The sequence below is a fragment of the Mustela erminea genome, chromosome 1 (assembly GCF_009829155.1).
Source record: "Mustela erminea isolate mMusErm1 chromosome 1, mMusErm1.Pri, whole genome shotgun sequence".
Lineage (NCBI taxonomy): Eukaryota > Metazoa > Chordata > Mammalia > Carnivora > Mustelidae > Mustela > Mustela erminea.
Window position 1 is genome coordinate 89,077,013 of NC_045614.1, and position 25,627 is coordinate 89,102,639.

At 37.7% G+C, this 25,627-nt stretch overlaps 2 protein-coding genes across 5 annotated transcripts in view; both read left to right on the plus strand.

Annotated features, from left to right (window-relative positions):
• Window positions 1–709, plus strand: part of ATP2C1 (ATPase secretory pathway Ca2+ transporting 1) — a 184,605-nt gene extending 183,896 nt beyond the window's left edge. Inside the window, exon 28 of the mRNA XM_032332924.1 lies at window positions 659–709. Within this exon, the coding sequence (XP_032188815.1) occupies window positions 659–700 (42 nt within the window). The 3' untranslated portion in view covers window positions 701–709. The remainder of the gene's footprint in view (window positions 1–658) is intronic.
• Window positions 710–744: 35 nt separating this feature from the next.
• Window positions 745–25,627, plus strand: part of NEK11 (NIMA related kinase 11) — a 258,711-nt gene continuing 233,828 nt past the window's right edge. For all 4 annotated transcript variants that reach the window (XM_032333018.1, XM_032332991.1, XM_032333000.1 and 1 more), the window contains exon 1: window positions 745–928. In XM_032333018.1, coding sequence (XP_032188909.1) covers window positions 759–928 — 170 coding nt within the window. In that variant the 5' untranslated portion in view covers window positions 745–758. The remainder of the gene's footprint in view (window positions 929–25,627) is intronic.

Below are 25,627 nucleotides of genomic sequence, written 5' to 3' on the forward strand. Positions count from 1 at the left end.
AATCCTGCTGTTCATTTATAGTTCCTTACGGAACTATAACACATTTATATTTAGCTATCATTAAAATACATTTATGGTTTGAACTGCATTTATGATACTTCTTGTTTCCAATCCAGAGAGATTACTTTATACACAGTGTATATTATAACTTCAGAAACTGGACCAGAATTTGTTTAGGATGGGAAAAAAACTTATTCTGAAGTCTTTATTCTTCTTCACATCTATTCTAATAAATGCAAATACCATGGTTTAATGTCTACAGGAAAAAAAATTCTATGCTGACTTCTAGTTTAATCCTAACTCACTATTTGTTAATCAAAACACACATAAGGTGGGAAGAATTACAAAAAGAGTGATGCAAATGTATAATTTAAGGAAATTATAATGTTCTTATATTTGGATTTTTTTTAAAGCAGTAGGTGGGGAATATAAATCTTAAACAGATTGTTTAATTCTAACTCACTTTTGCCATATTTGGCTGTCTTCTACTAGAATCTGCTAGTATCACTACCTTTTAACATTTTCCTCTCAAGTCATTAAATGTGATGTAATTGAATCCACTATTCAAGGTGCAGGTATTAATGTCAAAAACTTACACTTATTGTTAGGAATACTTCAGCATTCTTTGTACCTGATCTCTGGTCTTTTCACTTTTAAGGGATTGACCATCACTACTTGGATGAATCTGGCCATCTTCTAGGAGACTTGAATGTTAAATTTCTATAAACAAATAATCCAGTTCTCTCTTGTTTGGAGCAATGCTGAAATTCCAAGAGGCTGCTAAGTGTGTGAATGGATCAATAGCCATTTCTACTTATCCGAAGACCTTGATTGCAAGAAGATATGTCCTTGAACAAAAACTTGGTAGTGGAAGTTTTGGAACTGTCTATCTGGTTTCAGACAAGAAAGCAAAACAAGGAGAGGAATTGTAAGTAAAAATACTTCATACAAATTTTGAGTTGGATGCCCTGTATGCATAGCTCTTAGCTGATTAAGAGCATGGAGTACCATTTGCTCTTTGCATTTAAGATTCTAAGAATTTAGAAAAGCTTCTTGAATGGTGTCTTAAGCTAAGATTTTTACAGGCATTTCAGCAGGTGAGTGAATTACCTAAATGACCTAGAATAGGGAAATGGGGTAGATGAAGTGAAAATATCATTTTTATGCATACCAGAGTCTCAATTACAACATTGCTTCCACTTAACTTGATTGGAACTTCTTGAATGAGAAAGTAAGAATTGTTTATAATGATGGCAATTTTAGAAATGTTATGAAATGCAAATAAATGGTAATTCACCCTTGAGGTGAAATAGGGTGTGCTAAGGGAAATATGGCATTAGGGTTTATGAAGGAATTTTTCTAAATCTGTAGTCATACAGCTCTCAAATTAGACATTTAAACCAAACACGGGCTTCATCTAAAATTAGCTTAATAATATTAAGGACCCTCTTGCTACTTCCTTTTCTTTGATTTTGTTCAGACTCTTAAACTTTCATGGTAGAGAAAAACTCACAGTGCTGTTGGATGGTATGTCTGTTACAGGTAATGATGAATCTTCCTTTCTAGCTTGAAGTTGTTTGAATTTGCTACAGTGAAAAGTTAGAACTGAAGTTCAGATGAGAAACTTGTATATCAGAAACACAGGAAAAAGAGAAAGCAGAAGGAAGATCCAGGACATCAGCCCTTAACTCCAGAGGAACAGACTTCCATCCCATAATCTATTCTTTTTTTTTTTTTTTTTTTCAGAAGTTTTGAGATTACTCTAAATTCTTTGAGCTTTTGCCCATTAGACTTAAAATCAGTGTGATAAACATTTTCTACTTCTTAATATTACATAGGAATGATAAAGGTAAATGTTGATGCTACTATCTTATTTTCAAAATAAACTTTTTAAAGGGTCTCTTTGTCTAGAATTTTAAGAAGTAATTATCTAGAATTTGTAGTTTTCAATAAATTACTACATGAAGAATGGTGACAGCGCTAGCACTTCTCTGGTGTCCTTAGAGCATGCTTCATGGCTCCTATCAAAAAGAATTCTTTTCCCTAAATCCTATAGGTATGATTCCAGCCATGTAGAACAGGATGATAAATTTCTGAAAATTACTAGAGTACCTTTATGGAAACATTGAGAGTGAGACCTAAATCTGACCCAGAACTAGTAAAAATCACATTGTAAATGATGTGGGACTACAATGATGAGCAAACAGTCAAGAAAAAATTCTCGAGACATTTTCAGTGCAAAAAGGTGCTTTTATTTTAACACAGGGATAGGACCCACGGGCAGAAAGAGCTTCAGTTTTACTGTATGAAGCCGCTGGTTATATGGTTAGTGTTCAAGGGGGAGGGGATGTGCAGGGAGTATTAGATCATACATGTTTTCTTCAAATTTCTACTTGTTAAACTACTTTTGCAAGATTTCTCTGGTGCTTATCATTCAGCTTGATATTAATCATCAGTGAGATAAACAGGCAGTCATGAGACCCTTTATAAGAATGTAGCAACCAGTATGTATTTGATCCTTATCGGAACTATGCAGGCTATAGATCAGCCTTCTGGGCTAACGGTGAACATTTTTCTGCTTCTATCCCTGAACATAAAGACTATATCAATTTTGGTTTCTTCAGTGAAGAATTTAAGAAAATTCACAGGAGGGCTAAAAAGTTGAACAAAGGGATGTAAAATAGTATACATGAAGAACAAACTTGAAAGCTTCAGACTTGAGATGATGGGTGAGTAAAGTGTGTAGGTGTTGGGGAGCAGAGGGAGAGAAATGAGAGAGGAAGGTGCTGGTTGGTTGGGAAGTGATTTGTCAATAACTTCCTGCACTTGCACTACTAGTCTGAAAACACCTAAATTAAGCTGAATATGGCAGATGAAGGCTAGATGTGTGGAATGAATCCAACAGTGAGGATAACTGACAAGTTATTTGATATCAGAAAGTCAAGTGTAGAATCATTCTCATCAGAATCTCTATAACATATTACATATAGGCTACATTCAGCCTTCAGATGTATTTTGTTTAGCCTGTTGAATATTGTTTCTTTTTTAGTCTAAGTTAATTGCCACTATTTAAAGATGGGCAGTCTCATAAAAATAGAGCTTTTCATTTCTCTTGGGGGAGAAAACCAAACCAAAAGATTTGGTCATATTTGCTAACATATGGGCTGGAGATGGGTAGCAACCACTCCCCCACCTTAGTTAGACCCTGTGCTCTTTAATTAGCCATGTGCTGCCACTCTTCACTGTGTCTTCACACAGCTATATCACACCTTTCTACTACCTGCCTGTATTTGCAGACATTTGATTTTAGATCAATTGATTTTAGAACTCTCTGCTAAAATCATGAAGAATCATGGCTATGGCTGCTCACAAAATTCTAGAATGGTAGAAGGAAGGCTGTAACTTGTTACAGTGAAGACCACATGCTTTGGAGGTGAACAGGTCAAGATATAAAGCCAATCTTATTCTTTTTTTTTTTTTTTAAAGATTTTATTTATTTATTTGACAGGTAGAGATCACCAGTAGGCAGAGAGGCAGGCAGAGAGAGAGAGAGAGAGGAGAAAGAAGGCTCCCTGTGGAGCAGAGGGCCCGACTCGGGCCTTGATCCCAGGACCCTGAGATCATGACCTCAGCTGAAGGCAGAGGCTTTAACCCACTGAGCCACGCAGGTGCCCCAGCCAATCTTACTTTTTTTTTTTTTTTTTAAGATTTTATTTATTTGACAGAGATCACAAGTAGGAGAGATGCAGGCAGAGAGAGAGAGAGGAGGAAGCAGGCTCCCTGCCGAAGCAGAGAGCCCAATGCGGGACTCGATCCCAAGACCCCAGGATCATGACCTGAGCTGAAAGCAGAGGCTTTAAACCACTGAGCCACCCAGGTGCCCCGCCAATCTTACTCTTAACCAGAAGATTAAGTTTATGCAGTTTTCTAATCTGAGCTTCAGTTTCTTATCTGTAAGATGGATATAATACTTCATAGGATTGTAATAGGGTTAAATAAGATATCTATCTATGTGTATAAAATATCAAGATAGATATTATAAAGAATATGCAATATATAAATATAAGATATATTTATAAATAGATATACATTTATTTGTAAGAGAGTGCCAAATCCTAACCACTAGACCACCAGGGAAGACCTTATTAATTTATCTGTAAATAGGTGAATAAAATAGAGAATATTATCATATTACCTTATGGATATCATTCATAGCAGTTGAGATTCATCTTATTTGTAAATAATTGAACTTAAAGGAATAATTAAAGGAAGCCTAATAAAACTTTAGTCATCACCCAATAAGTGAAATTGGCACACTCTATTAAGTGGCAGTTTTACTTTTTTTTCTTTAAAGATTTTATTTATTTATTTGACAGATAGAGATCACAAGTAGGCAGAGAGGCAGGCAGAGAGAGAGAGAGAGGAGGAAGCAGGCCTCCCACTGAGCAGAGAGCCTGATGCAGGGCTCGATGTGGGACTCAATTCGGGGCTTGATCCCAGGACACTGAGATCATGACCTGAGCTGAAGGCAGAAGTTTTAACCCACTGAGCCACCCAGTCACCCTGCATTTTACTTTTAAGAGATAAATCTCTCAAAACAACCTGATCTTAGCACGTGATTTTAAAACCTTATTCAAGGATCTTTCTTGAGATTGTAGCAATTCTGTTGGCATCTCTTCTTTTTTATCTCTATGGTTTTCCAAAAGCAATTGATCCTCAGAATGTTGAACCTTTAGCTACATTAAGATAGCACCTCATCAATGATTATGTTTAAAACATGTACAGAGGCAGGAAACTAAACTCTTACTTTTTTAGGTTCTTTCCCCGGAATGTTGACAGTTGAATCTTCAGTTTGTAAGCAAAGCACATTAATTAGTACCACCCATTCACCGAGCAATTTGATTAGTTAAGATTTTAAATTGTGCTTTACACGCTAGGCCATAAACATAAGGAATTGGTTAATGTCAGAGATGGGTAGAAAATAATACTTTATTTTTATTTTTTAAGATTTTATTTATTTATTTGTCAGAAAAAGCACAAAGCAGGGGGAGTGGCAGGTGGAGAGGGAGAAGCAGACTCCCTACTAAGCAGGCAGCCTGATGAAGGACTCGATCCCAGAATCCTGGGATCATGACATGAGCTGAAGGCAGACACTTAACTGACTGAGCCACCCCGGAATCCAGAAAATAATACTTTCTAAAAATATATCTATAATTTTTTGAATGCTGTTCCCTTAATAGATCAGAGAAGATCTGACTCTATTGTTTTGCAGACATTCCCCTAATATTTTAAGATTATAAGGAAAGTATATCATAACTTCATATATCTCTTGGTATCCCTGGTTAAAGAGTGAAATCGTGAGTCTGAGATGGCCCGCAGACACTTATTAATAGCCCGTGTGAAATCTAGGTTTATGTAATAGGCACTTTTAGATTTAATGAAAGATTTTGACAAGAAGGAATGGCTGTTCTTTTCCATCAGAGCATTGCAATTTATCATTATGCCACTTGGGGGCATCACTCCACCATTGACATTTTTCATATACTGTGAATTTGTGTATTTTAATTACAATGCAAATACCACATTCTTTTATATTTTTATTGACTTTTTGCATTAGCTATGGAATTAGAAAAAAAGCTACAGACATGACCTTTGATTAATGTGTGTTTGAGAGAAAATTCTTTTTGGCATAAAGATCTGTCATTCCTTTTTTAATTATCACAGTAGAATAAAATTGAACTTAAAATGAATCTTGAATGGCATAAAGGCTTTTCTTTTATTCTGCATTATGAAATTTATAAAACAATATTTGAAAATATTTTCTTTCATAATTATAGAAATTCTGGTCTAATGAATGTGAGGATATGATAATGTTAACTCATATTTGTAAATACTGTTCTAATTCTTCTTCATAAATTTATATTTTTGTTAAGCTGTCAGACTTTTTTCTTAAACAAACCCACAGATTTGGATGAGCTAAAAAGTTCTTTGGCCCTTAGCATAGTGCTTGTAACTTAATAGAAAAGAGATGTTAAGGAAGTAGGCTTAAGTAGGCTTAAGGAAGTAGGCCTAAGATACATGATGAAACTTTTACATGATTACTTATACATGATTAATCATAGCCATGTTGCAATGAATTTCAACATTGATCTTATCAGCATAGAATTCTGGTTATAATTGTGTTTTAAATTTCATCAACTTAAAATACAGTGACATTATTATTTAGAGTTGGTTTTGTGCTAGTCTTTTTGTCAACTCCTAAATATTTATGTATTAAAGCTTTGCTTTGTACTAAGAACCAGTGAGGAGACTGAAGCAATAGCAAGCAAAGGCTTGGCCTCCGGAGTTTCCAGTGTAGAAGAAAGATGCAATTAACATACATAAAACAACTAGCAAACAGTATGTTTAAACATCTGTGTGGCGGGTTGCTCTCAGAGATGTTGGCCACTGTCCAGATCCCTTCCTAGCTACCTATGGTCTTTATTTTACTAGTTTCTGTGCATTATCAGGAGCTTTCATTTTTTCCCCCTTGGTCCTGTCCATGTAAATATCCAAATATTTCCTCCTTTAATTGTGTATGGACACATTGGCCTTTGCCTAAGTATATCAACATGGTTATCGTGGAAATACTTTCTCTCTCCACAAAGCATTTCTTCTCAGTATCAAATGTCTACAGCAGACAAGGACTGTAGTTAAATTGGAAGATTTACCAAGTCTTTAGAGAAATGTCCTCAAACCCGGGCCCTTGCCTCCTGGGAGAGCTTTTGGGCCTGTAGCAGAGCAGATTTTTAGAAGTCCTAACAGACATATTTCCCACCCAGACACAGAAACAGAATGGAGGAGACAAGGCTAAGAATTGCTGGTAGAATTAGTCACACTGACAGCAGAGGGGAGAGGTCCTTAGACTCTAAGAGTGTGGGAGGTGAAAAGTCATAAAGGGGTAACAACAATAATAAAAATAAATAAATAAAAAATAAATAAATAAAACACTAGTCTGGGTCCATTATTGTCAGATAGCTCTGTTAAGTCCAGTCTCTCCTGAGAGCATCTTAGACTTGTGGCCCAGTTCCAGAATGTTCTATTGAGATACAGTCGTCAGTGGGGCTGGGGCTAGGGGGGTCAGGATCTTTGAAGGACAGAATGATCATTAAAGCACCGCACTAGGATCCAGTCTTCAATTTTTCATCTTAATATACCTAGAGATGGTCAGTGTTGGTAGGGGCTCATGTTAACTAAATTCAGACAAGACAAATCTGTAAATCATGATGCCATTTTTTTTTTTTTTAAAGATTTTATTTATTTGACAGACAGAGAGAGCACAAGCTGCGGGAGCAGTAGGCAGAGGGAGAGGGAGAAGCAGTCTTCGCTGCTGAGCAGGAAGCCTGATTCGGGGCTCGATCCCAAAATACTGGGATTATGACTTGAGCTGAAAGCAGGCACTTAACCTACTGAGCCACCCAGGTGCCCATGATGCCATTTTTTAATTCAGGGCCTAGAATGAGTAGTATCTCTTTTCATGTGCCCTTCCACCATTTTCTGATGCGAGTTCTGGAGAAGCTGAGTATCTTATCAGAGGTGAAAATGTAACCAAAATGATGTAAGGGGAATAATTAGACTATTTGCTTAAGCCAAATAGAGGATCTCTTCCTCATGACAGGGAACATTGTTCCAAAATGACCATTTTTCTCAGAACTGTCAGACCCAAGGTGTATCTCTGGAATAGCTCTGGGATGCACATACATTCAGTTATCTTTACAGTACCTCCTTTCCTATAATGAAAGTCATATGCATACATTTTATAAAAGTGCAAGGGTTCATAAAGTGGGAAAATAATCTATAATCCTGCTACCCAACTTCTGGTCTCTCTCTGTGTTGACAAATATTTATTCACTCCTTCTAAGGAAACATATGGCATTGGTCACTATGGCTCCCTCAGAGATGAGACTGAAGGAGACTTACTTTTCACTTTGTGTACATTTGATATTTTGTGCCATGTGTTAAGATTAAAAAAAAAAACACCCCCAGAGTAAATAAAAATAAAAACAAAAAATCCTCCACATGTTCATTCAACGACCATTGATCAGTATTTGCTGATCACCTACTCTTCAAGGAGTCAGGTGGTTCTCAACCTTGGCCAGAGAATGGAATCGTAGTATTTTAAAAATACACATTCAAGTCATACCCCAGTACGTTGTCTTAGTTGGACCACACCATAGGCATCTGAATTTTTGAGAGCCTCCAGGTGATTTGAATGTGCAGCTAGACTTCAGAATGTTTGGTCTAGTGGAAAAGAAGAACACTAATTGTATAATCATAAGAGTAAAAGTGATTATAAGCTGCCATATCCATTGTAAAAGGAAAGTCTTGGTTGCTGCGAAGTGTGATAGACCCATGGAAGCTGGCAGCATGGTGCTGGACGAGGTACAGCTTCCTGAGAATGTGTCGTTTCCACCGAGACCTGAAGGATGATTAAGAAGGAGCCCATGGTTTTCTCACTTTATTAGGCATCAGAATTTCCTGGAGGGCTGTTAAAATGCAGATTGCGGGGCTCCATTCTGCAGTTTCTGATTTAGCAAGTCTAGGTGGGCCTGAGAATTTGCATCTCTACCAGCTCTGGCCTGCAGACTATACTTTGAGGATCACTGAACTAGACAAAAGGGTGGGAGGATAGTTCCATTCGGTGTATGCATAATTTTCCATCTTTTTTCTTTTTAAGCACTAAAATATAGATATTTTCCCAGGTTACTAAGTACTCTTAAAAGTGTCATTTTTAAATCCTCACATAATAGTCCATTGTATGGCATTGATATCAGTTAGTTCCCTCTTGTTGGATATGATTCTGGTAACCTTTTTGAAGTAGAAGTAAAAAAAGTATTGTACCTTTCAGCATGCTCAGAGATTTAATATAACGATTTTTCCAGCATATCCTTTCTGACAGTGGTATAACCCTGGAAAACTAATGAAGAACCAAGCTTCAATCACTGAGAAATGGTGGGCATTCTGTGCCATTCCACTGAGGCATATTTAGGCCAGTTATGAATTATGGCCACATTTGCTGATATGCTCAGTTGTAATTAGAAAAAAAGGACTTCATCCATTTTCAAATTTATTTTTGACATAGGAGTAGAGAAATCAGTTTTCATATTGTGTGGAATGAACTTGAAAAGACTTCCTTCCTTCCTTTTTTTAAAAAAATTAACATATAATGTAGTATTTGCCCCAGGGGTACAGGTCTGTGATTCATCAGTCTTACACAATTCACAGCACCCACCAAAGCACATACCCTCCCCAATGTCCATCACCTAGCCCCTATCCCTACCCTCCAATCCTCAGCAACCCTCAGTTCGTTTCGTGAGATTAAGAGTCTCTTACGGTTTTTTCTCCCTCTCTGGTTTCATCTTCTTCCATTTTTCCCTCCCTTCCCTTATGATCCTCTGTCTAGTTTCTCAAAGTCCTCGTATCAGTGAGATCATATGATAATTGTCTCTCCCTGATTGACTTATTTCGCTTCACATTATACCCTCTAGTTCCAGCCACCTTGTTGCAAATGGCAAGATTTCAGGGGCTTTTTTTTTGATAGATGCATAGTATTTCATTGTATATATACATACATGTGTATATACTACATCTTTGTCCATTCATCTGTTTATAGACATGTAGGCTCTTTCCATAGTTTGGCTATTGTGGATGTTCCTGCTGTAAACACTGGGGTGCACGTGCCCCTTCAGGTCACTACATTTGTATCTTTGGGGTAAATACCCAGTAGTGCAACTGCTGGGTCGTAGGGTAGCTATTTTCAACTTTTTGAGGCACCTCAATTCTGTTTTCCAGAGTAAAAGCCTTCCTTTATGTGTATAAGTTTTCACTGTTTATAAAAAAGGACATTTTTCCTCTTAGCAAATTAATAAATTGATTATAGAAGCCTGACAGTGTAAAAAAATAATTAAAAATGAGAAGTAGTTCTTACCTGAATGTGTAGATTTTTGTAATATTTGAAACAAGCTTCCCGTGCCTCAGAATGTGAGAGTAATTTTCTGCTATGTAATAGCTGGAAGCATTCTTTAAAGCTAGTGTTTATATATTGCACCTACTGACACCTACTTACGGATTTTCTGTCTGATCTAATCATTTTAACATATCCTTCCTTTCACTTTTGACTCATTCTAAACAAAACATTAATGGATTTAATGAGTCCAACTTTGAGCTTATTTTATGTACTCTTATTAAATCTGTTATTTCTATATTATGACCAGGTGTTCTCTCCAGTGGGTATCTGTGATGGGAGGACCAGTTATTGAGTAGGCTGAGTTAGTTTAATAGGATTCAGTGGCTGTGTGGTGGAGTTATGAAAACAATTGGGAGGAAGCTAAGGACTTATTTCCGTTTTGCCCTGCCAGAAAACCGTTTTCATTGTAGTGATCAATTCTTTCTCCCTTAAAATCTTTGCTCTTTTGAGAGAGATTATGAGAGCATATTAAAATTTCTTTTAAAACAGCTCATGTTCTGGAGGATCATGTGCATCAGTTCTTGTTAGGTAAATGTGGGAAGGGTTAATTTGAACTAGGACTTCACTTTGGGCTTCACCACCGGTTCTCTATCTGTAATAAAGTCAAGCCCCTGAGCTTCTGGCCATCTTACAACATTTACGGTTCGGGAGATAGAAAGGAAAAAGAGAGAATAAAACGCAAGGGTGCACAGTTACTTTGACTTACCTCAGTCATGGTAATGAAGTCGACATTTTGGGGTAAATGATTTACATTTTCCTGAGGCTGCTTTGTTGCATGTATTAGCATAGAAGAAGCCATGTGCTTCTTTTCTGGTTTTTAATATTTACCAATGAGACATGACTAATAAATAAAATATTTTAGGATGAGTAGGATGTAGGAAACCCCTGTTTCATTTTGACTTGGGCAAAAGCCTGCTTTGAAGACTGAATCACCAAGAAGCATTTAGAAAGAAGAAAAACAGCTCACAAAAAGCCTTTTTAAAAATGCTTTTTTCTTGCATTGCTATTATTTGAAAGAAAATAGAAGTGAATTATTGAAAATACCACAGATAGATTTTTTTAAAGATTTTATTTATTTATTTGACACACAGAGAGAGATCACAAGTAGGAAGAGAGGCAGGTGTGGGGGTTGGGGGGAAACAGGCTTTCTGAGGAGCAGAGAGCCTGATGCGGGACTCAATCCCAGGACCCTGGGACCATGACCCCAGCTGAAGGCAGAGGCTTAACCCACTGAGCCACCCAGGTACCCCACAGAATAATTATTGACAGGAAAAGAGTGTAAGCGAGTATGGTATATTTATTAGATTTTTTAGACTGTTTAAATTCTTTGCTTATTCCACTCTGTTCTTCTGATGTATTGTTTTATTGGATTTGTGAGCAGGGAAGCTAATGGTTTTGCCAATACTGAATAATGCCCTTGGAAATAAGGAATATTATTCATTTAAATGGATGAGATGGGGGGCATATCTAAATTATTTTGATAAATAATAATTTAAAAATGTAACTGGATATGCTGGTCTCTTTACACTGTCATTGTTGACTACCACAAATTTTTAAAATATATAAGATTTGTGTAAGCCTATTTTTTAAATGTTATTTTGTCTCATTTATTCAATAAGTGAAATTTAAAAAAAGATTTTATTTATTTATCAGAGAGAGAGAGAGAGGGAGGGAGCATACAGGCAGAGGGAACAGCAGGCAAAGGGAGAAGCAGGCTCCCTGCTGGGCAAGGAGCCTGATGAGGGACTTGATCCCAGGATCCTGGGATCATGACCTGAACTGAAGGCAGATGCTTAACTGACTGAGCCACCCAGGCATCCCCAATAAGTAAAATATTTTAAGGATGAGTGAATAATATGTAAGAACAAAACTTTATATGAACAGTATAGTTCAACTCCCCCCACCCCCACCGCCCAATCAAAAAGGACTTTTTTTCAGGGAGATGAGCTGATTTTTAATGGATTCCAGAGGAACCTCGGTAACCAAATCCAGGGTTTTTAATGGTTGCTCTCAGAATATTTTTCAATATTTAATCTCTAACTTTAATTCATTTACCCAAAGCAAGCATGATAACCTTAAATGTAATCTGTAACTAGCCCTTCTTGGGTTTTGGTTCTTTTCAAGCAGCCTCTTATGAGACTTTTCTCCGATAGCTTTTGGTGAGTCAAGCTGCCCAGCTCTCTGCCTGACACACAGTAGGTGATTCCTCTGTATCTGTCACTTACTGAAACAGGATCAGCTGAGGGAGGCTTCTTCTTTTCTCAGTTTTTCCCTTTCTGAACTGATCTGGTTCCTTTTTTGACACATGCATTGACTTGTGGGCAATTTTGGTTAGCACTCCCCTTATAATTATTTTGAACTGAAAATCCGCATTGTGATTATCATCCACCTTTAAAGAACTTGGAATGAGATACATCTATAATGTAAACGTCAAAGAAATGAGAAAGTGGAAAGCTCTCAGGTTAAAATTAGTTTTGGGGTCTCTTTATTACTCTTGAGCCAATTTTCCTGGGGAAAAAAGTTGAGTTGCCATGACATCCCTTTCTAAGTAGTGAATTTAGAGTGATGTACATGACTTAAAAGTCAACAGGGGAGAAACACAACCCTTATGTTACTATTAGTTTCTTGACCAGTTATTTCTAAGCTTAGTTTTTGGAACTAATGATTTGTAATGATTTGGAACTAGTGATTTGTAAGTTTATATTTATATGGGAAATAGACACAGTTGATACCACAAAGTTCCAAAAGTTAGTTTGTATGCTACACTAATTATATATTGTATAAATAATTTCATGTAATATTAAAAATAAGCAGTTACTGAGGGTTGCTGGGGGTTACTGAGGGGGGTTGGGAGAAGGGGGTGGGGTTATGGACATTGGGGAGGGTATGTGCTATGGTGAGTGCTGTGAAGTGTGTAAACCTGGCGATTCACAGACCTGTACCCCCGGGGATAAAAATATATGTTTATAAAAAATAAAAAATTAAAAAAAATAAGCTGTTAATGTTATATGACATTCATTGCTTTAAAATACCATGAAATTGAATTTCTATTCCATACATTAATAAGAACATAATCCCTTTTTATTTCTCAGCTGCTTTCATGGCCTCTATTACCTGATACTTATAAGTATGAATGAACAGTTATGAAAACTTTGACACACCCTGGTCCTACCTCAGTAGGACAAACTTGGTACAGCAGTGCTTTTATTTAGTAATTATGTGAAAACCCACCTGAAGTTTTAGTTATTGAAAAAGCAAACTCTGAGTATGAGGAAACTTTGGAAGATGATGGCATGCTTATTATCATGATTGTGGAGATGGTTTCATGGTCATATCCATATGTCAGAATTTATCAAATTATATATATTAATATGTGTAGTATATGATATATCAATTTTACCTTAATAAATGTGTTTAAAATATAAAACCTGGACTATGATATATGAAAGCCTCTCAGATGATTAAACTGGTTGATTTTGCAGTTGCTAGTCATAATCATCATGAAATTTGATAGTTTAAGCTGAATGTTGCTTTCTAATCTTTGGGTTCAGACCAGTCAATCTTCTATTTTTTGTTCAGAGAAAAATTATAGGCTTTGATTTTCATGACCTTTATTGAGCAAGCGAGGAAGGAAATTTAAATTGTATGTTGATCCTCTTGTCATGTGTTCTAGGTTTCCAAATTTCTAAGAGTAGAAAATTTATAATATTGAAGCTTTGATTAGAATGTGTCTGGTGTTATATGCACCTGATGAATCACTAAATTCTACCCCTGAAACTTGAGCAATATGTATTACCTAATAATTACCTAATAATACTTAAATAGAATTTAAATAAAAAATTTTAGAAAAAAAGAATGTTTTTGGGTGTCAGCTTCCTCAACTTCTCCCATAAATGGTGGACACACAGCATTTTCATTAAAGCTTGATTGACATTTCCACTTTTCTATTAGTTTTAATTTGGAGACACCCTTAAAAACCTAGTTAGGTTCTTTGCCTTCCATTAGGGAAAATTGGAGGAAGATTTTTGGTCTAGTAGCTCTCTGTTGCCTCACTCCCTTCTCTCCCATCTCAGTGGCCTTGCACAAATGTAGATACTGTGGATTTGGGGGCAAGATCAGCCACTCTACTTTTTACAAAATTAGATTTGCCATTTGTTGATCAGCTGCCTTTTTTTTTTTTTTTAAAGATTTTATTTATTTGATAGACAGAGATCACAATTAGGCAGAGGCCGGCAGAGGCGGCGGGGGGCGGGGGGGGGGGGAGGTGGGGGCGCGGGGAGCAGGCTACCCTCTGAGCACAGAGGCCGACACAGGGCTCGATCCCAGAACCCTAGGATCATGACCTGAGCCGAAGGCAGAGGCTTAACCCTCTGAGCCACCCAGGTGCCCCTGATCAGCTGCTTTTAATTCATGTTCTCTTTCAAAGATATTTCAGTACAATGATTATTGAGCTTTAATGAGAAGTTTTATTATTTTTAGAATTGTTTTTACAAAGGAAAGCTGTAAGAAGAATCAATGACAGGTGTGATTTGCAAGGCTGTTTAACAATACTTAGAGAAGTAAAACATTTGGATATTTGATATGGATGAGATTTGATATGTATCTGTAGGTGACTTTTAGCAAGCCTTACTGTCTTTAAAGAAGTTGAGTTTTGAGCTCATATGGGTGAATTACATTCAGAAGTTTTTGAAAACAGAAAAGCAGATAATTTTCTCAAGGTAAAACTTATATTGGCATTATTTTGCTGGCATAATCATAAAAACTCTGTATGTATATATAGACATACACACGAAAAATATATGGTTACACACACAAGTGTGTGTGTGTGTGTGTATGTGTTTAGACATACCTTCTTGATTTTACAGCTTTTTGGTTCAACAGTAATTTCAGCAGCAAAGGTTGTACTCAGCTGATAACAAATATCCTTCTTTGTTGGATGAAGAAGTCAGGGCTCACTCAGTATTTCATAACCACACTTAGACACTAGAGTATCCCTCTGGGGATTTCTACTTTATAAAAATTCAGAAGGCATTAATATGGCCCCTCGTTGAAAAGCCCACACTGAGAAACACTAACTATACCCATGCCTCTGCAGCGTGGGGTAATTGTGGGGTGTCCCCTCGGCAGCTGCCGCTGGCTTGTGTTATGCCATTAGCTAGACTCACTCCAGGATTCCTTGGAAACTGTGTGCCTGCCTGAATAATTTATTACCCAGTGATCAATTATTCATTACTCATTATTACAACCGCAATAAAACCTAAGACCTAAAGGTAGAATCATTCTGCCACTTATGAATATCCAGCAGATCATCTGGAGATTGCAGTAGAGTTTGAAGTCCACACGCTCACCACTGCCTGTTTGTTTCTCTGGAAGGATTCCAGAGAGAACAGCCTTCTGAAACAGAATCAGAACCAATGAAAGCAATAACAGATGACTCCCTGCTGCTTGGGCTGTATTGGTTCATCTAGTCATACTGTTTATCTTTTTAATTCTGACCTTTTTTACACCTAGAAATAAAATTTCAGTTTAAAAGAATTTTGGAGACATTTAGGGCACTGTTGGTTTATTAAATCACTTTTAGGAAGTAAACAAGGATACGAAACTTGTCCTCAGAATATTTTCGGGTATAAAATGCGGGTACCTATAGTATGTTTTATTGACATTAGTCATACAGCACTTGGTTGTTCCATTAGAGTTATATTTGTGTTGTATTTTATTTGTTAGACCATATCTTTAATATAAATAAATGGCACATTTTTCACATATATAGAAAGCATTTTAATCAAAGTACTATGAAAGTATAACCAAAAGAAGCCTAATTGTAATTCTTTTAATTCAAGAAGTATAATAGGAAATTTTTGGCTTAAGCTAGATGTGCTATTCCTATTTTTTAAATCATCACCAAGCTTTTAAAAATGCATTGAGTAAACTTGGGAGAGTTTGAAATTCCACTTACTTTGGGCTGTAAAGCAGAGATTTGCCCTTGGGGTTTACTTTGCCCTTGAACACTCTGGCATGGAAGAATGGAAAAAATCTGAATAGAAATAAATAGAAAATAATAGAAAAAAATAGAAATCTGTGACATTTCATACTTGGGGTTGCCATTTTAGTTTTGTGCCATTTTCTGTATGGTCACTTCTAAAAGTAAGTTAATACTGATTTTGTGCATCAGAGTTCTAACTCCAGCTTATAAATGAAAGTCCCAAACTGTTAAGCAAGCATTTTTTAGAAGAGGTTCCAGATTTTTTAATGTGTTGTTGTTGGTTCTTCAAATGGAATGTAGGCTGTATGTTCAAGCAAGTCTTAAATGGCCTAAACCTATGTCTTTCACACTAAACCACGTATATATGATTTCCCAGATGATGCACCAAGCAGGAATTTAAATATGGATATACTTTAACTAGTCTAAAAATATATGGATATTTTAAAAAAAATTTAAGTCATATGTGAATATGTCACAGAGTGAAAATTCACATGATTTTTAAATGTTTAATATAATTTAACTAGGTTACACATTCATATGGCTCAAAAAATATCAAAAAGTATACTGTTCAAAGTCTCTTCTCATCCCTGTCCTCCTTTTTCTGAGTTCCATCTTCTTCCCCAAAAAGTAACCACTGTTAAGAATTTCCTATGGATTTTTCCAGAGTTGCCATATGCATATATAAGCAACTTTGGAATTCTTATTTTTGTCCCTTTCTGATAAAAACTCACATTTTACACAGCTCTATTTCATGCTTTTCTTCGTATGCCAGAGTATCTTGGAGCTTTTCCCATGTTAATATTAGAGAATGTTCCCATTCTTTGTTTTAACAGCTGTATAGTCTATTCCACTATATGGCTCTACTTTAGTGTATTCACTTTCCTGCTGATATACACTTGGGTTGTTGTTATTAAAAACCCTGCTGCAGTGAATAATCCAGAACATTTGTCATTTCACAAACATGGCACTATTTGTTGAATGAATTTTAAAAACAAACAAAGCATGAGATTTCAGAGATATGTCCTGCATTTGGCAGTCCCATCTCAGGGGTCTGAGTTCATCCTTCTTTGCTATTAGAGGTATCTTGCTGGAGAAGTTTGAGAGGCACCACTGGAAACTTGTTATTGAGGTCTAGTGGCAGGATGATTTTTCACTTTCTGAAATAACTTTCTGTGAAGTGATAGTGACAACAATGTTACTTTGTCATCCTGTGATTCCTGGAGGTGATGTAAGAAAATATGTGTAAATCTGGTGGCACATTATTTATAAGCAAATATCATGTAAAATTATCTAGTTTACTTGTAGGCAATTTGATATAATGAAACGTTGATAGCTATGAAGCACCAAATGCTGGTACCTTTGAAAATGTTAATAGGTGTTCTGTATAAAAAGGGAGAGATCCATGATTAAGCAAGTTTAGAAAACACTTGGTTCCACAAGGTGAAGCCAGTTTTGTTTTGTTTTGTTTTTCATTGAGGGACTCATCACAGACTTAAATCTGCAGGCATAGATTACGACGCTTCAAGAGCTTTTCCAAAACTTGTTCAACCACTGAACTCCCTTTTTTTCCAGGCCACTCTTACTAGCCCTAGAGTAGCAAGGAGCCCAACTTAGGAAATACTACCCATGTTGGACACCGTGGTGCATGTTGAAGTTAGTGGTCCTAAGCATATGTGATATTTAAATTTACAAAAGATTGAATAGGGGCAGTATAAAGGAAAGTCACTATTTTGAAACTGACCATCATGAACAGCAGATGGTGGTAATGTAACATGCAGACGAACTATTAATACACGGCAGTGTTTCCAATGACAGTATTAATTCAGGGTTCATAATGTCATCCTCACTTAATTACAGTCTACCAATATTTTAATATCACGGGTTAAATGAATAAAAGGCCAAAAACTTGTCATTAATATACTTCTAATTTCTTCCTAGGAAAAGCAGAAGTTGGCTAAGAAATAAATTTGGGGAAATCTTTTCATTTCCTCAGAAAATTTTAACTGGCATGGTTTGGTTTTTCTTGTTATCTTTGTATTTGATGGACTTTTCCTAATTTGTGGGTACACAAAGATATATGTGTGCTCTTTCTTGAAAGAAAAAGCCATAAATTTAACCTAACTTAACTCTCTACTACCCATAACAATGGCAAAGAGCAGGTTCATTCAACAAGCATCTAGTTGATAGCTGTCCAAGAAATGAAGCAGCTATAGTCATTGTCCTCCAGAGAACGACATTTGGGCTGAAAGTAGGGTGTGAACTCAAATAGCTCTATCAGAAAAGTCATAGGGTGCGAGGTGTCAGGGTCTCTGAGAGGCTGAGAGAAATATGGGTCTCTTTCATTCTTCTGAGGTCTATTAAATATAAAACTGTGTAAAACCAGGCAAAAAAAAAAAAGGGGGTGTTTTAAATTTAAATTTAACACCAAAAAATTTAATATGCAAAAATGCAATGCACTGTGACTATATTGCTCCCAGGATAATTACAGAATTAATACAGATTTTAATTTCTAGTGTATTATAGTTATAATATATAGTGTATTGTAGTTCCGGAATTGGGAAAGACATTTAAAGCTGTATGGGGAACATCTTTCTGATCCGTCAGTGTGTCTGTGCAACAGAGGGTGTAATCTGGCTTGGAGCTCTTGTCAAGAGTCAACATTTGAAGCCCTTCATGAATCTGCAGCACTGAACAAAAGGCCATTTTGGCCACTATAGGATAAGCCCTGATGCAAAAGATAAACCTAGAGGAACTGCAGGGAGAGGAGTCTCTTCCAGTGAAGAACATCTGGACCTATGTGATGGACATGAAATTGCTGAAAATGGCCCAGGGATGAGTGCCCCCTAATATGTGAAACCATAGTTTGAGATGACCCATCAGAGGTACCCTTCGGCAGCATCGCACCCTGTCCCTGCCACCTCCTCACTCCAAGTTGGTTAAACTTGCTTTACTTCTACCATAGCAGAAAGACCATCTTCAGGCAAGGGTGATATCTTAATAAACAAGCAGGCCATGTCACCCCTGAGGACAGAAGAGCCGTGACATCTTCCTCTTCCCTTGGTGGGGAAGGGATCACTTTTTTTTTTTTTTAAGATTTTATTTATTTATTTGACAGACAGAGATCACAAGTAGGCACAGAGGCAGGCAGAGAAAGAGAGGGAAGCAGGCTCCCCACTGAGCAGAGAGCCTGATGCGCATCTTGATCCCAGGACCCTGGGATCATGACCTGAGCCGAAGGCAGAGGCTTAACCCACTGAGCCACCCAGGTGCCCCAGGGATCACTTTTTTGATTTGAAGATCTGTCACTTCAGGTTCTTCAGGAAAAAAAATAAAGGGATCCACTTTTTATCAGCCAAGTACTTAGTGTAACAGAATCATTCGGTCAGCAACAGGAAGCAGTCTTTACCTTAAGTAACCTACAGTGTGAACACCATCCTTCAGTCTCTGGTGAATGGGTAGCTTGCTAACAATATCAGGTGCTGTGCTAGGCATGGGATAAAGCAGCAAGCACACTGAGTCATCTTTTCGGGGAGAGATCATTCTGGGGAGGCTGTGGAGAGAGAGAGACAATGAGTAGTGCTATGAGAGATAATGATTTGAGTGCTGTGGCACAAAATAAAATGGAAAGAGGATTGGTTGCGGTGGAGGTGTGTCTATCTGCTAAATACTAGTATATTGTATTATGTTTAGTGTTAAAATGATAGTGAGTAGTGACTGACAGGGTACCTGGGTGGCTCAGTCGGTTAAGCGTCCGCCTTCAGCTCAGGTCATGATCCCAGGGTCCTGGGATCAAGTCCTACATTGGGCTCCCTGCTCAGTGGGGAACCTGCTTCTCCCTCTCCTCCCTACTCATGCTCTCTGTCACTATCTCTCTCTTTCAAATAAATAAATAAATAAAATCTTTAAAAAAAAATAGTGACTGACAGAAACACCCAAGACAAGAGCATTAGAAGGAATTTTGTAGCAAAAGCTATCACTAAAGCTCGTTTTTCTAGTAGCAGAAGGACACAACCTTTTTTCCGTATGCTTATGTTTCTGTGTCTGGGCAATAGTGCACAGAGACCAAGTATGCTTTTTGTTATTCAGTTCCTTTTCCCTGGAGAGTTGGGGCCAGGGGAAAAGGAGGACTGTGTGTTCAGAGAAGTGGCACTCAAGTTTTTTTCTGAAGGGCTTTAACTTCATTTAACTGCCCTGAGGTCACTGGAGACTTTTATAAAATCTCCAGCTGGCATCTCTCTCTGTGTCTGTTCATTGTGTATCTTTCTCTGCTCTGCAGAAGAGCTTTGACACTGGATGAATGAATGCCATGGAAATGGGATGGGGGAGATCTCAGGGGGGATAGCTGCCCCTGTTCCTGCCCTTGCAGACAGTGTCTCCCTAGATATGTTAGGAGTTCAGTATTTTCAGAGGGATGTTCAGTTTTCCAGGCTTTAGCTTCATTCATTGACTGAAAAAATTTTGTTTCTACCTCACTGGCCAACACACTTAGTGTTTTTTCCCTGGCCACTGTCAGTGAAGTGAAGGCGCTCAGGAAATTCCTTCAGTTGGGTCCTGAAAGTCTCCAGATATCTTCATTAATGGTTTCTTTTGGGAAGCAGATGGATCTATTGTGCAGTGACTACTGTTTATTATTCTTAAGTCTTACCCTAAGGTATGGGTGTCCCGCCTCCCAAAATATGGGCTATGTATTTCTGTGAGGGAAAGTGAACAGTATTTGAAACTCTCTATGAGTGAAGTCACTCTTGGTCAGAAATCATGGCAGTGTGCTACCTATGGTGCTGGTAGAGATAGAGAGAAGCTTGCTATCGTATGCCCAGATATAGAGCTGGGTCATCAACCGTCCCCAGTTTCTTCCTTCAGAGAAGATAACAAAGAGGGTTGGAACAGATGCCCTCCACAGAGGCAGGCAGCCTCTCCTGTCCTTGGTCCCCCATTTGAGGGAAAGCGAAATCAGCCCTGAATCAGGGCCGTTCAGATACTGAAGAATCCGCTCTTCAGAGGTCTGAAAGCAGTTGGTGTAATGTCTAGACCTTGTTTATCATTGTGTTTTATATAAGTAAAACCCATTGACTCAGCTCCATCTCTTGATGTCTCAAAATTTCCACCCCAGTTCCCTTAAATAACTTATACTATAATATAAACAAGAGAAGGAAATCACCCCTAACTTTAGATCCCAAGACAGTCATACCTGTCTGTCCCTGATTCTCACAAACATGTCTATCTGGGTGACAGGAACTGTCCCAGGGTACAGTTGAGGTGTTGTGGAGAGGTGAATAGTTCAAATCTAAGGTGCACTAAGAACTGAGACCAATTGTAAGATTTCCTGGATCTCCACTAAAGATTGAACCATTACATTTTGAAAACAAATTCCAATTGATTCAAGATGAAGTTTTAAATTTTCTTTTGTCTTAATTTTCTGTGAATATAAAATCGATCAAGTTTGATCCAGAAAATAGCAGACATTGTCTTCTTATATTGTTTCCCATTAATAATAGTAGAACTTTACCTTTTAAAAAGAAAATGTACTTAAACAGCACTGCTGTGTTTGATTTTGCAGTAGTTCTATAAGGATGGCTTGTATAAAAAAGTTTAAAAAAAAATTCCAGGTAAACTACAAGGTATTACTGATCTCTCGTTTAGGAGAACCTTTAATTGACACTGAAAAGGCATTTTCAGTTTATTTTAAGCATTATTTTTCTTGGTTCCTATGAAAATATGTTTTTTTATTATTATTTTTTAAGATTTTAAATACTTATTTGACAGCAAAAACACAAAAGCAGGAGGAGAGACAGAGGAGAAACAGGCTCCCCATTGAGCAGGAAGCCCTATGTGGGGTTCAATCCGAGGACACTGAGATTATGACATGAGCCAAAGGTGAGGCTTAATCTACTGAGCCACCCAGGCGCCCCTGAAAATATGTTTTAGGTAATCTAAACTACTATGAATTGCTTCAGATTTATTTCAGGGTAGTTTTTCTGGAACTGGAGATTCAAATACCAGAGGAAACTTTATTAAATACATTAATTTTATTTTTTACATACATTCTTTTTTTTTTTTTTAAAGATTTTATTTATTTGACAGACAGAGATCACAAGTAGGCAGGTGGGGGTGGGGTGGGAAGCAGGCTCCCCACTGAGCAGAGAGTCCTGTGCAGGGCTCCATCCTAGGAGCCTGGGAACATGACTGGAGCCGAACGAAGACCGAGGCTTTAACCCACTGAGCCACCCAGGCGCCCCTTTTACATACATTCTTAAAGAGGGTAAAACCATTATTACCAAATAGTCTTATTTTGCTAACATAAGGGGCACCTGGGTGGTTCAGTTGGTTATTTTGCTGACATAAGTTAGAATTTTAGAAGTGTAACCCACAAGAAATAAACCTGGTTTTAAAATGTAATAAAAAACCCCATCAGAGAGTCTTGTCATTCACTGAAGGTGTGAGATATATGTTAAATAGCATTTATATCCAAGTATGCACACAGTAGATTCCCATCTGATTGGCTTTTTCTCCTGATTAGAGTTAATTTTTATTTTTATTTATTTATTTTTTTTGACGGACAGAGATCACAAGTAGGCAGAGAGGCAGGCCAAGAGAGAGGGAGAAGCAGGCTCCCTGCCAAGCAGAGTCGATGCAGGGCTCGATCCCAGGACCCTGGGACCATGATCTAAGCTGAAGGCAGAGGCTTTAACCCATTGAGACCCCCACTGAGCGCCCCCCCCCCAATTTTTAAGTGGCCCCACTGGTAGTAGCATTGCTCTGAGCACCTGTCTTGCTTCAATAGATAAAGATGTTTCAGTTCCTTTAAATGTTCCCATGACCTCTTGAGTTCCTCATTTGTAATCATTGTCTTGTACCCTTTCTATGTCAAAAGAATTTACAGCAGAGATAGACAAATAGAGGATTGGCAGGTTTGAGCCCTTTCTCCCTTTATCAAAAGTGTAAAAGTAAAATAGACAGTGACCAAGAATTTGGTTGGTTAGCAAGTCAACTATAAATAGCTTTCATGCTTGAATAACATAGGCAGCACTGGCTACATAATTTGTGGGGCCTAGTACAGAAGAAAATGCAGGGCACTTTGTTAAAAATTACTAAGAATTTCAAGCCAGTGATAGCAGAACGTTAAACCAAGCACTGGCCCTTCTAATCATTGTTAACAATTTCACTTCTAGATGTACACCCAAAAGAGAATATGTGTTCACACAAAAACTTGTACACAAGTGTTTAACAGCATTATTCATTATAGCCCAAAAGTAGAAACATCACAAATGCCCATCAGCTGACAAATAGATAATAAAATTAGTGTGTGTGTGTGTACACATTTCTGTATCTCTATACAATGGAATATTATTTGGCCATGAAAAGGAATGAATTACAGATACAACATGAATGAACCTTGAAAACATTCTGCTAAGTGAAAGAAGCCAGTCACAAAAGACCAAATGATCCATTTATATGATCACATTTGATCATATAAATATCCAGAATAGGCAAATCCACAGAGACAGAAATCACAGGTTAGTGGTTGCCAAGAACAGTGGTTTGTAGGGGTGGAAAATGATTGCTAATGGGTAAGAAGTTTCTTTGGGAATTGTATTAGTTCTCTAGGACTGCCATAACATAAAACCACAGACTGCATGGCTTAAACATCAGAAATGTATTCTCTTATAGGTCTGGAGGCTCGAAGTCCAAGATCAAGGTGCCATCAGGATTGGTTTCCTCTGAGACCTCTCTCTTTAGCTTATAGATGGATACCTTCTCACTCTGCTTCATATGACCTTTCTGTTGTGTGTGGATGCTCCTACATGTTCCCTTGGTGTCTTTCTCTAATAGGGACACTGGTCATAGTAGACTAGGGCCCAATTCTAATAGCCTCAGCTTAACTTTATCACCTCTTTAAAGACTTCTCTCCAGGGCGCCTGGGTGGCTCAGTGGTTTAAAGCCTCTGCCTTTGGCTCAGGTTATGATCTCAGGGTCCTGAGATCGAGGCCTGCATCGGGCTCTCTGCTCAGTAGGGAGCCTGCTTCCCCCTCTCTCTCTGTCTGCCTCTCTGTCTACTTGTGATTTCTGTCTGTCAAATAAATAAATAAAATCTTTAAAAAAAAAAAGACTTTTTCTCCAAATAACCAATTATATTCTGAGGTATTGGAGTTGGGACTTCAACATATGAATTTGGGGGAAGGGGCAGGGAACAAAAAATTCAGTCTATAACAAAGGTGATGAAAATGTTCTAAAATGAGATAGTGGTGATGGTTGCAAACCTGTGGGAATATACTACTAAAACCACTGAATTGTACACTTTAAAAGTGAATTTTATTTTAGGTGAATTATATCTCGATAAATCTGCTATGAAGAACAAATAAAAATAAATCATACATGGTTCTTGCTTTCAGAGTTTATAGACCGATCATCTCAACAAGGATATAAAGAGGCACTTTCAACCCCTTGCATGGTAGGTGTGGTAGATGGAGGTGCACTTATCCTATCTTTATGGAATGGAGAACACATTGTAGAAGACAGAGCATAGGAGCCAAATCTCACAGGAGGAATATGAATTTGGTAGGAAGAGGTGTCCAAGCAAGGGAAGTAAAATGAGAGAAGGAATGAAACCCTGGCATGTACAAGAACTGGGACATTGTTATTCTGTCCCTCCTTAGTCTAATCTGCTTTCAATATTATCAATGTCTTCACTACTGGATAGAGGTTCGGTTACTAATGAAGTAGCTTTAAGTCAGACTCTTCTGCATTCATATCTTAATCTCTCCTCTTACTTTGGATAATTATATAAGTTATCAGCCTCAGTTTCCTCATCTGGATGATAGAGAAAAGAATAAATATTCTATATGGTTATGAATATATTAGCTCTGCCCCTCTCATTTCTCTATTCCTTGGATAACCTGATTCTAGCACCCCTAAACATCTTAATCATCATTCCTTGGGCTGACTTTAGTGACAATACTTCTTTTGAAATGAGTTTCCCAGGCCTGAGGGAACCAAGCATATTTATACCACAACCTTTCATACATTTCAAGATCAGCTGGGAACCTCAGAAGCTCTTAGCAGTTACATTGTACTGACGTCTCATATTGGATCTGGAGGTCAGCTATTCTTCCCACAGACTGGTCAGCCATTTTACTCTTCAGCATTTCACTCATCTTAGATTTGAGAATTTGGTTTTCCCACCTGTAACTCTGAAACTTAAGGTTTAGTTTTGCAGAATTTAACTTGGGTGGTTTCAGCTCACATTTAAGCTTCTTCCATTACTTTGAAAAATTGACTCTGCTTGTGTTTATTGATTATGCTCCCTGGCTTTGTGTCTTCCACAAACTTGGTCAGTATATCTTTTTGGATCTTCAGCCACATCATTAATAAAATGTTGATGAAGATATTGTTCGGGGGGCACCTGGGTGGCTCAGTGGGTTAAAGCCTCTGCCTTCGGCTCAGGTCACGATCTCAGGGTCTTGGGATTGAGCCCCGCATCAGGCTCTCTGCTCAGCGGGGAGCCTGCTTCCCTTCCTCTCTCTTTCTGCCTGCCTCTCTGCCTACTTGTGATCTCTGTCAAATAAAGTCTTAAAAAAAAAAAAAAGATAGTGTTCACGATGGATTCTGATAGCATCATAAGAGAGAACATCTGCAAAGTG